Source organism: Gymnoscopelus microlampas (genome assembly GCF_963454915.1).
Source record: "Gymnoscopelus microlampas genome assembly, chromosome: 13".
Taxonomy (NCBI): domain Eukaryota; kingdom Metazoa; phylum Chordata; class Actinopteri; order Myctophiformes; family Myctophidae; genus Gymnoscopelus; species Gymnoscopelus microlampas.
The window spans coordinates 20,448,350-20,460,324 of record NC_139950.1 but is presented as its reverse complement, the minus strand read 5'-3'; the positions used below and the strand labels follow the sequence as shown (position 1 = coordinate 20,460,324).

Here is an 11,975-nt window from a genome sequence, read left to right as displayed (position 1 = left end):
ATCCCAGCCTCTGGGTTTGAGAATCACTGCTGTATATACAGAGGAGGGCCCACATATTTCATTGGTGACCTATAGATTTCATTTTAGTAGATTTAGATTTAGATGGCAGTTTCACAAAACATCACACACGCACACACGCAATCCAATCCAATCCAATCAATTTATTTCTGGTTGATTGAAAAGGCATAGGCTGAAGCTCAAAGATTATTTATGCCTATCCTTTATACATGTCGGTTTAATTACAGTTACAATGTTCGTATAATGAACGAAGACAAATATTCCGCATTCACATTTTTACAGCCAAGTAAATTGTTGATGGCCTCGTGGCCCAGTTCCCCCAAAGGACCCCTGGGCCCTGTCCCCATTGGCCCAATGGCTAATCCGTCCTAGCGCATTATCTCTGTAGTCATCTGATCGAGATGTATCTGTCAGATTTTTCAGATTCCTTTCCAATTGACTACAATTTACTTATTTGCTGGAGGGGCTGTTTCGCAAGAAATGCCACAAAGCATAAATCATGAACCAAGCGTTCGATTGCCATAAAACGTTGCATGCACATTCTCAGTACATAAGGAAAAACCCTTAACCCTTGAACCGTAGGTTTTCATACTCCAATATCGTTTGCCTGTAATTAGATTCACAAAATTGTGGGTGGGCCGGGGCCTATTTCTTACAAAAACGTCATTATATCTTCAACGCAACATCCAATCAACCCCAAATTGGAATCACATGAGGGGCCTCTGTTGAGCGCACCTCCAAAAGCACTGCCCATAGGGGCACCAACCACAAACACACACAGTTAGCAGAAGGCAGACATTTCTGCACAAAGTAACACCATCTGATGTAGAAACAGACTCCCCCCACAGCTTCCTCGTGTCCTGATGGCTACACCCCACGACTGACACAGCCCTGAGTAGGCAACCCGGCCTGGCAGAGTTCTATGCTCCAAGGAGCACACTTGTTGTGCTCCAAATTCACTTGAGACACCTGCTGTTTAGCTATACAGTACCTATATCCTCTTTGAAAGAATACTTCAATTATTGTCGGGACTGTTGGTTGTAGGCCTATGTGTAGCTTTCTTCTCTGTTTTCCTGAAACAATTTAGAAACTATAATAGACACTTGACCAGCCTGCTTATTGAATGATTGAATGACTTATATATCCAGTTGTGTCCCTGTTCCATTTTCAAGGACATGCAGAAATGTTCTGGCTGTACTGCTGCTGATTAGGTCATTGGCTGAACTCATGGTGCTTCAAAGAATATTATGCATATTATTATGCAAGACAGCAGCTAGGGTGAAGAAAAAGACAGGAAGGTTTTCCACTATGTGCCCCCAGGCAAACATTTATTCCAAAAACATTCAATTAAATTCAAACTTTATTCCAGACAAATATCACACAACAAATAAATAACAAAACAAAACATTTAAAAATACATAAAATCATACATAGAGGCTGACTCTCCAGTGTTTACGCAGCCTGGACGAGTACCGGAGACAGCTCTTCCCAGGATTGACTATATCCTCAATAATACTGTTCCGGGACTCATCCAGGCGAGACATGAATCCATACATAGAGTGCCTTAAGAGAGCCTCACAAGTGTGGATTCCACATGTTACAAACAAGTGACTGGCACTATGCCATCTAGGGACCTTAAGTAGTATCCTCAGGGCATCGTTGTAGGCCACTTTAAGCCTCCGCATGCTACCTTTCTTGTATGTGCACCACTAGAAAGCTGTACACATGGGAGTGCAGAATGCTTTGAAAAGTTCACACTTGACAGGACCTGAACACATACTGAACCTCCGAAGCAGCATATTAGCCTGGGCATAAAGTATGCGGCACTGCCTAGAGATATTTCTATCATCATGGAGATTGTCAGTAAAAATGTGGCCAAGGTACTTGATTTCCTGGCACACAGATAGACGACTGTCACATGGGTGAAAGGCTGGGAAGGCCAATTTCTTGTCCTCATGGCTTCTCACTATCATGACAATACTCTTTTTTGCATTATAAATGATGTCAATGTTTTTGGAAGTTGGAACAAATAAATACATTTTAGAATAAAATAGAATAGAATAATATCTATGGATCCTTGGTACTCCCCACACCCTTCTACATCTGACAAAAGCTGAGACCCTCCACACGTGCATGTGTGCACACACTGACGCATGCACTTGTTTTAGGCATGTTGACCACTTAAGAGGCCCTATACACTTTTCATAATGATGAATAGCAAAAATATCCAATCATTAAGCTCAAAACACAGAGCTTGTAGATCTGCTATTTTAGCTATTTATGAAGAAAAACGACAACAACAAAGTTTTCTTTATGACAAGTGTGGTGGAATCTTTCGAGGAGCAAGGCGCCCCAAGTATACCATCCCTATCACGCAGAGAGACTCAAATCTTTTCTTACTTACCACTCACAAAGTCTTTCAATTTGAGCATCCTGCCTCCATCATCAGAATTCATGTTGCAGTCCTAATAGTCCAGTCTGTCCTCTCATCTCTATTTGAATCACAGACCTTTAGACACAGTGTCATTGGCTGGTCATTGTGACCCTACTAGATATCATATTTGTCATCATGTTGCATTAATCTTAATATAGCATTTCAAGCGAGCCTGTGATGAAGCAATCTCATCTGACCAATAAAACATGTGATATAAATTAAACAGGTGATCCACAATTAACTGGAGAAATGAACTTTTAATGACTTTGTTCTGCTCATGTGTGGAGTAGTGATGTTGACCGTGGTGTAAAGTAAGTAAGTACATTTACTGAAGTACTGTACTTAAGTACAATTTTGAGGTATTTTTTACTTTACTGTATTATTTATTTCCAATTTCCAGTACCTTTACTTCTACTCCACTACATCTCAGAGGCAAATATTATACTTTTACTCCACTACAATTATTTGAAAATGTTGTTACTAGTTACTTTGTAGATTTTGATTATTATTACAAAACATACATTCACCTCTTCAGCCCTATGTACCTTTTAGCCATTTGAAAATGGCTTTACAATTGATTTACAAGCTCTCAATGTATCGCGATGAGCTTGTACATCTGCTATTTTCAAAAGATTTTTATACATATGAAAACTTGTGAAATGGGACATTCTGCATGACTGAATGCTTTCTACTTTTGGTACTTTAAGTACATTTTGATAACAATTTTTTGTACTTTTAATTTTGAATACCGAACTTGTACTCGTAACAGACTATTTCTACAAAAGGGTTTTGATACTTTTACTTTTTGTAAAACATGTGAGTACTTTTTCCATCACTGGATAAAAGTTCTTGTCAAAACATGACCTACTCTGTGCTGAATGAATCCCCTCCGGTGATTGGGTGGCTCTGGTCTGTAAGCTGACTTCTAATTGGCAGCAGTCCTGTGTGCTCTTCTATTCTTTGATTGGCTGGCTGGCTGTGGTTTGTAAGCTGACTTTTAATTGGCAGCAGTCCTGTGTGCTCTTCTATTCTTTGATTGGCTGGCTGTGGTTTGTAAGCTGACTTTTAATTGGCAGCAGTCCTGCGCTCCTCTATTCTTTGAGGAGGTGCGGCAGACAGTGGTCGTTTGCTGAACTCGTGCTAACTGGAGTAGCCTTGGCTAGCTACACAACCATGAATGAAACAATGTTTCCCTAGGCTAGGCACACATTTAACTCTATTAGGCCCAGTGGCCCACAGTTTAAGTAAGACCATCGTCACGCTACATGTGTGAACCGGGGGTGAGTCCATAAGTTTGAGCGTTTGTTATTCTTTTTATACAGTCTTAATAGTTGACAGACAGATTCATTGATGGCGATTGAACGTATGGTGGCAAAACTACACTGGGTGCTCTTTAGTAAGAATAGTTGTTTTTATATTCGTTAGTTCAGTTGGCAAGAGTGACTGCGGTCATTTGTAATGAGAATACAAGATTGATTTCTGCTCATGCTCAGCATTCCCCCCTCTAAACAGTGGTGGAAAGTAACTAAGTACATTTACTAGAGTACAATTTGAGGTACTTTTACTTTACTTGAGTATTTCCAATTTTCAATAATTCTACCTCTACTCCACTACATCCCAGAGGCAAATATTGTACTTTTACTCCACTACAATTATTTGAAAACTTTAGTCACTAGTTATTTTGCAGATATAAGTGATAATATTTTTTGAAACACACATTAACCACTTCAGCCTTATTTTATACATGGGCTGATGCGACGCGTTGTGAGCTTGTAGATCTGCTATTTTCAAACATTTTAGTACTTTTACTTTCGGTACTTTTAAGTATATTTTGATGGCAATGCCTTGTACTTTTACTCAAGTAAGATTTTGAACACAGGCCTTTCATTGTAACAGAGTGTTTTTATATTGTGGTGTTGCTCCTTTTACAGAAGTAAAATATCTGAGTACTTCTTCCACCACTGCTGTTCATGCTTCCCCTCTCTCCTCCCAATTCCAAAGGTTTCCATAGCATGGAGCTTGAGGACCAATGGTGGAAGGGACAGCTTGCTGTAGATATATACCAAGCTCTGCGCTACAAAGTAAGATATCAACTGTGTGCTAAACTTAATCCATTAAGACCTGTGGCCGATTCTACAAAATGTCAAAACTGTTTTTTGAAAAAACATATGTTTCTATATCAAGTGGTTCTCAAACTTTTTCATGTCAAGGACCCCCAAAATGATATGTATTTGGCTGCAGACCCCCATCTCAAAATATGTTGTTCCAGGGACCCCCAGAAGCAAGATTTGAGTTAAAAAATGTTTGCTTTAAAATAATACATATTCAAAGATTTGCACACATTTTCACGATTTTTCAAAAATAGCAGATCTACAAGCTCGTAGCGCGGCACTCGGCGCCGCGCTATGAGCTTGTATATCTGCTATTTTTAATAGCCAAAGTGTAAAATAATGCTTTTTAGCTAAAATCTACTCTACCTGCATCTCAGAGGTGGACTGTGGACACTTCAGATTTCAAACTTTACATTTGTTATTGATGCAAGAACAAGGGCTTATATTTAAGTAAACTTTCTAGGAAGCGAGAGGCTGTAGTTCCCATTAGCTTGGAACCCCCATGATGATATCATCAGTAGGTATATTTCTGAACTGTCCGCATTCCACCTCTTGAGACACAGAGTGACAAGACGGAAGCGGTGCCAGAAGATAAGACAGAAATGAGTGACATTTTGACTGCCAAACATTTGGAATGCCCTGACACACCATCCTTTAGAAGATGTAAATCACTGGTTTCTTTCAAAACTGGCCTGAAAAGTCATCTATCAGAGGTGACCCACAAGGGGAGATCAATGCAATTTACCATAGAAAAGGAGGTGTCATTCACTGCTGCCGTTTTTCATCTTTCATGTATTATTGTGTGATATTTATGCTATGTTGATGAATTGAGGACCACAATGGAAACAAGTCCTCATAGCACGGCACCGAGTGCCGCGCTATGAGCTTGTAGATCTGCTATTTTTGAAAAATTGAGGAAATATATGCAAATTAATATATTTATATTCTTTTAAAGCAAACATTTTAACTCAAATCTTTGCTTCTGGGGGTCCCAGGAACAAAAATGTTTTGAGATGGGGGTCCGCGGCCAAATACATATCATTTTGGGGGTGCTTGACATGAAAAAGTTTGAGAACCACTGATGCAGAAACATACGTTTTTCAGAAAACTGTTAAGGTCATTACACACCAGCGATTATGCGACTATATGCAAAATTCGGACTCGTTCCGAATAATTAAAAGACGATTTTTCGCTTCGCTTTTTCGCTCCACGGAAGCTTGCATTGACTTTATAAGGTTTTTAAAAAAAACGTATTATTCGCATGAAAAATTCACCCCTGGTGTGTAAGGAGCTGTAGGATTTAGAAGACATTAGTAAGAATCGGCCTCAGGTCTTAATGGGTTAATGTCTGACTGTACCACGTGCTGTTAACATTTTTAATAATGGCTAATGAAGTATTCAATCAATCAATGAAAACCACTTATCCCCACACCGTGTAATTACCAGGAGCTGAAGTTGCCTTCCTTCAAAGGGCAATCCCCTCAGCTCAACTTCAGAAGGTACTTTGCGGACCTCATAGCCATCGTCAGCAACCGCTTCTCGCTGTGCCCTGCAGCCAGACACCTGGCCGTCTACTTGCTCGACCTTTTCATGGACCGGTACGATATCACCGTGCAACAACTCCACATGGTCTCGCTCTCCTGTCTTCTCTTGGCCAGTAAGTGTACAACTGACTGCATTTAACATTATTAAGACCAGGAAAAGCATCTGTCATTTTAGATTTTAACCATTATCTTTTACTTGGGATATTCAAAAATAGCAGATCTACAAGTTCATAGCGCGGCAGCTTGTAGATCTGCAATGTATTTGTTTTTTAAATTGTGAAAATGTGTGCAAATCTTTTTAACTCAAATCTTTGCTTCTGGGGATTCTACAAATGTCTTCTAAATCCTGACATGTATGTATGTTGCTATAATATCAGTGGTTCTCAAACCTTTTTCAGGTCAAGGACAACCGAAATTATATGCATTTGTTCGCGGACCCCCCTCCCCCCCTCATTTCAAAATATTTTGTTCCAGGGACCCCCAGAAACAAAGATTTGAGTTAAAAATGTATATATATTCAAAGTTTTGCACGCATTTTCACGGTTTCTTAAACTACTATTTTTTACTATATATGAACTACTACTATTTTTGAATAGCCAAAGAAATCTTGAGTGACACAGATGCGTTCCAATGCATTCATATCATTTTCATCATCATATATAGACCACGGTATCGCCTGTGGTTTTATGTAATGGTTTGTAATGGCACAATGTAATTTCCCTCCTAATGTAGGTAAATTTGAGGAGAGAGAGGACCGGGTGCCCAAGCTGGAGACGCTGAACAGTTTGGGCTGCATGAGCTCCATGAACCTGGTGCTGACCAAGCAGGGCTTGTTACACACTGAGCTGCTCCTGCTGGAAACCTTCCAATGGAACCTTTGCCTTCCCACGGCGGCTCATTTCATTGAGTACTACCTGTCCATCGCTGTCCACGACGGTGACCTCCACGATGGCTTACCCATGACCTGTCTGGACAAGACAAAGCTTTATATGGCCAAGTATGCCGATTACTTCCTGGAGGTTTCCTTGCAAGGCAAGCTGCATTTTTGTGTGTATGATTTGTGATGTTTATATATATCAATGGTTGCTAATTCAGGACCCAATCTATATAATATTTTCATTAATCATTTTCTCTGACCACATCCCACTTATGGCTCCCCATCCAATCCATAAACCATACCTCAGATGGCATTTATAGTATTAAAGGGATAGGTCACCCCCAAAATAACTTTTTTTCCATCGATTAGTCACCCCATGGAGACTTGTTTTTGTCGCATTCCTAAGCCAATAAATTGATGACAGGCGGCGGTTCCGGTAGGAGACACAAAGAGTCTCCTTTGTGTCTCCTACCGGAACCGCTGCCTACCGGTCCGCTGGTCATCAAATTATTGGCTTAGGAATGCGACAAAGACAAAAAGTCTTTATAATAAATAAAGACTAATCGATTAAAATATTTTTTGGGGGTGAACTATCCCTTTTTAAAGAGGGTCGTTCTCTGCTGTAAGTGATATCTAATTAGACATAGAGTGAAGTCTGACAACGACTGCTGATCTGCTGCAGGTGGTGACAGGCCGTTTTCTTTTCTTTTTTCAGATCATGTGTTCTTGTGTTTTGCTCCATCGCTGGTGGCTGCTGCTTGTGTGTCCGCCTCCCGCCTCATCCTACACCTGTCTACAGCATGGCCCCCCCGCCTGCAGTGCCTGTCTGGCTACACATGGGAGAACCTGGTCCCCTGCGCTGAAAAACTACTCATGTGAGTGCCTGTCCATAGCCTGGATGACACATCATTGTTTAAAGGCTTATGATTGAATTGGTCAATAAACGCAGTACAATAAATGTAGAGGAATTTTATCTTAATGATATTGATGCAGGATGACACTGGCAATAGAATATTAATGAAACGATGCAAGGAGACGATGCAAAACTTGTATGGAATATAGGCTAAAGATACCTGCTATATTTTTACTGCAGTCTTTTTAAATGATTAACAGTGCAGCCGTTTCTCTCTTTCTTTCAGTGCACATGACAGTGATGTCAAGGAGGCCAATAAACAGAAGTGCCAGAAGACGAGTCAACAGCAGCAGCAGCAGGGCCAGACGGTGTACCACAGCTCAGGCCAGACCGCTGCTGTGGCCCAATACATACACCGGCCAACCATGCAGTATCCCCAGCAGACTCTGCAGTCCATTATAGGCCCCTCCCACAGGTCTACCTCCTACCTCAACCACTCTGCTGCTAGTCTGCAGGGTTCTAACGGCCCCCAGCATAGCCACACTCAGACCATCTCAGCCAGTCTAGACCCAAAGGCTAATGTTCAAAACCGGGCCTACCAAGTTAGCATGCACTATGCGTGTGCTGCACCCTGCTTTGACCGTTGAGGTGTCCTCAGGAGAGTTTATTTTCTTTTTTTTGTCTCCCTAGTTCAGTTGTTGCCAATTCACCCCATGTATATAATCCCTGTCACTGCCAACCACTATTTGTTGGTCTTGGGGACGGGTGTAGAGTAGACAACCACGTTTCCTCCAATACACATGGAGTCACCTGACAGTGAGGAGTTTCACCGGGAGGGTGTAATGCACACGGGAGGTACACACTATCCCTCCCTGCTCCGCTCCCGGTAGAGTCGCTAGTGCAGCGACAGATAGCCTCCTTGGCTGGCGTTGGAGCTCCCAGCTAAGCTGGAGGCACTGTGGAGGAATCTTAACGCTAATTTCCACATTGGTGGAGGTACCCCTGCGCCACGATCAGGAGAGTTTTAGTGTTGTAAGGAGGAATGCTCGGTGTGATCTGTTTCTCTCAGACAGAGCAGGCAGGACTGTGCAGGATTAGATTGAATGAAAAGCCATGCTTTTAATTTCCAAGGGACTAGCCGAGATTAGCACAGCACTTTGACCCAAATGTTTACACAATGTGCAATATGACCACTCTGTTGTGTAATTCTGTTGACAACCTGCAAAGAGGTTTCTTTTTCCTTTTTTTGTCTTTTCTTTTTTTTTCTTTCAAAAGCTGATTGAATGATTGAGTTATTTACCAGATGTGAGTATTGTAAAGTGGGTGGATGGTAGGCTTTTGTACCACTAGAACCACTAATGTTACTGGATAATTTACCTGTGCTACAGGCCAAAGGTAGTCCTGCATTTGTTTATGACGAACTACCTCAGACTTATTGAATGTATATTTCCTTGTTTCCTGTAACCAGTTTATGGATGATGGTGAAACATGTAGCATTTATGTGAAGACGTGGTGGACACTTTAGATAAGTGAGCACGGTTGTTAGGTGTACCTCGAACACTTTGCTTTTTTTAGGACTATTATTTGTACTTTATTATTTAGTGTTGTAGGTTTCACAGTTTATTTGGCAAAAGAAAATGGTTACACCTTTATCAATGAGTGCTGTGCACTTACACGATGGTACTTTTTAAGTAAAATCCTACATGTTGATTGTACCAAGATAAACAGTCCAATGTTTATTGCTTACAAAACTCAGTTGTGAGATTAAATGTACCTCGCAATGCTGTTGTACACAAACCCTTTTTTCTAGTGTATGCATTGTTGTAGCCGTGCTAAGCATCTGGGTGTTGGAAGTCAACATTCCATTTGACTCAACATTCTTTCTCTGCTGTGAGAGACAAACAGATGTGCAGTGACCAGCCTTAAATTAGGGGTGTTTTACGACTTAATGTACAGTATGCGCCATCGCATGACGGTATCGTCATGCGATACAATCTACTTTCATTATATGATGTAGAGCTATTTTTTTCACCATGTAGCTTAACAAAAACTACAAAGGCTACATTTTCAGTGGCACATCAACAAAAGATAGTACAAGAGAGAATTCTCCATGTAGGTTTTATCTAAGTCACATTAGGTGCAAAGTACAAAGTAGCTCACTAGTTACTTTTACTAAGCAATTTGTAGTGTAGCTAGCTACTTATTTTGAAAGCCTTTAGTGTTGCTCAGTTTAAAAATGTCATGAGTAACTAGTAACTAGCTAGCTAAATTTTAAGTAGCTTGTAAATCTGTTTTTTGGTGAGTGACACTGTTGTGCTATACCGTGTAGACTAGAGTATAAATCTGCTGTGTTTTAGTTCTCCAGTGCAGCTAGAACATAAAAGAGCCCATGCTGATGTTTGACCACAATGGCTAGGAAGAGCCACATGGACAGGATGTGACTGGGGGAAGAGGTGACGTAGCCCAACGAGGCTGAAACCATTAGCCATAATATGTACAACAGTGACATCTAAAGCCCAGTTCAGATATACAAGATTTGCAGGCAATGTGTCGGCAACTCTACACATTTGATTTTGGTGTCATGTGTAAACGTGCACCGAATTTTGAGTGGCGGCGGTTTTGTTTCGGCTTGGGACCGACCTATAACATTGCAGGCAAAGTCTTTGCGGGAAGCAAGTGTGATGGTATTGCTTGCATATTCTGAGTGCGACTTGTGTTCAATAGTATTTTTTTTTAACATGAATGGAGAAGTGTTCAACAGTTGAACACTGATGACATGCCATATGGCAGTTTTCCAACTAAGATATGAATCTAGCAGAGGATAAGGTAATTCATGTGAGTGAGGTGATAAAGATAGTGGTTACGTTTTTAAATGTTTATTTTTACAATACATCTGTCTCTGCAACAACTAGTTCTCCAGCTCACCCTCAGTGATGGTCCCTCTCTCATAAACATATGGTCGCTCGACCATGAATGGCCAAATTCTTAAGAAATGTTAAAACATTAAAGATTTTCAGATATTCTAGAAAATGGATCTACATGCACACAATGGGTTGTGATGTGTTGAGAGCGTGTCTATTTTTGAAAGTGGTTAAAATGAACAAACTCCTTTCCTCTTAGGTAGTGACCTTGAATTTGACCTTCCAAGGTTGCTTGAGATCATGTTGCCAAATGAAAGACCATGTACATATACTATGACTTCCTGTGGAAAATGTCATTTAGACGGATGACCTTTTCCTCAAAAACGTTGAACAACCATTTTCATACTGAAATATGTAGAAAGAAAAGAAATCTATTGTCTCCCAGTAATATACCAAAAACAGATATTCTAGATATTGTCTTTCCAGAAAGTTTCATATCTTCCTATGCAGCTGTTTCCTGTGAAGTTGATAACAGACAATCTGTATGACAAACTCAAATTTCCTGTGTCTCCTTGAGAACCTTACTGAGCATCATGCGCTTAAACTCAACTCTGAGGAGACGTAACTCATGTCCCATATGATATATTGGAAATATACCTCATTTGAAGTTCATGTAAGAGTTCCATGTGAGTTGGCGATAGATGATTCAAAAAGGATTCTGAGTATGTTTGCTACCACTGCAGATGAGTCAGACTAAAAAACATAAGATGAGAACTTTGAGGATACCATTTCTGACATAGGCAAGTCAATGACTGGAAAAAGCTTTTGACTGGTGGATATTGACCTAATCGTGTCTTTCAAAGATGTTTAAAAGAGCATAATTTGGGGTAATTCATCATTTGAAAAATGCATCTGTTTTTCTTTTTACGAATACAACTCGTATATTGTCGCTATCCAGCTATCTCCATTTTTCAACATTTTCATTTTTCTTTTAAAATAAATCAGTGCTATTGAACACCCTTCATGTTGTCTGTGTGTGTTTTACAAATATTGAACCAATGAAAAGTATTTAAAAAGCGCTGACTAAACCTTCCAACTCCTTTGGATCCTCAAACTGTTGGTCAAACCACCCAACTCCAACTTTGGAGATCATTTTTTCCATCATCGATTAGAATGACGAAGTCAGATGGAAATCTCCACATTAATGGTCAAAAACCTCCTAACTCCACTTCAACTGTATGTGGGTAAAGTGATGATAATATAAGGACACATTCAAG

The 11,975-nt window shown here is 40.3% G+C and overlaps 1 protein-coding gene across 1 annotated transcript; it reads left to right on the top strand.

Moving 5' to 3' along the window:
• The first annotated feature begins 3,577 nt into the window (after positions 1 to 3,577).
• On the top strand, positions 3,578 to 11,704 carry ccnj (cyclin J). Its single transcript, XM_084075725.1, has 6 exons — positions 3,578 to 3,732; positions 4,454 to 4,533; positions 6,010 to 6,220; positions 6,840 to 7,139; positions 7,700 to 7,859; positions 8,124 to 11,704. The coding sequence occupies exons 2-6, from the start codon at positions 4,465 to 4,467 to the stop codon at positions 8,482 to 8,484; spliced, it is 1,101 nt and encodes a 366-aa protein (XP_083931851.1). The 5' UTR covers positions 3,578 to 3,732; positions 4,454 to 4,464; the 3' UTR covers positions 8,485 to 11,704.
• Positions 11,705 to 11,975: the final 271 nt, after the last annotated feature.

What these genes read in the sequence shown, in the direction of transcription:
- ccnj (XM_084075725.1), top strand. Translation starts at nt 4,465, where the DNA reads ATGGAGCTTGAGGACCAATGGTGGAAGGGACAGCTTGCTGTAGATATA. An exon ending in CCTGGAGGTTTCCTTGCAAG is followed by an intron (nt 7,140 to 7,699) that starts GCAAGCTGCATT and finishes TTCTTTTTTCAG; the next exon opens with ATCATGTGTTCTTGTGTTTT. An exon ending in TGCGCTGAAAAACTACTCAT is followed by an intron (nt 7,860 to 8,123) that starts GTGAGTGCCTGT and finishes TCTTTCTTTCAG; the next exon opens with TGCACATGACAGTGATGTCA.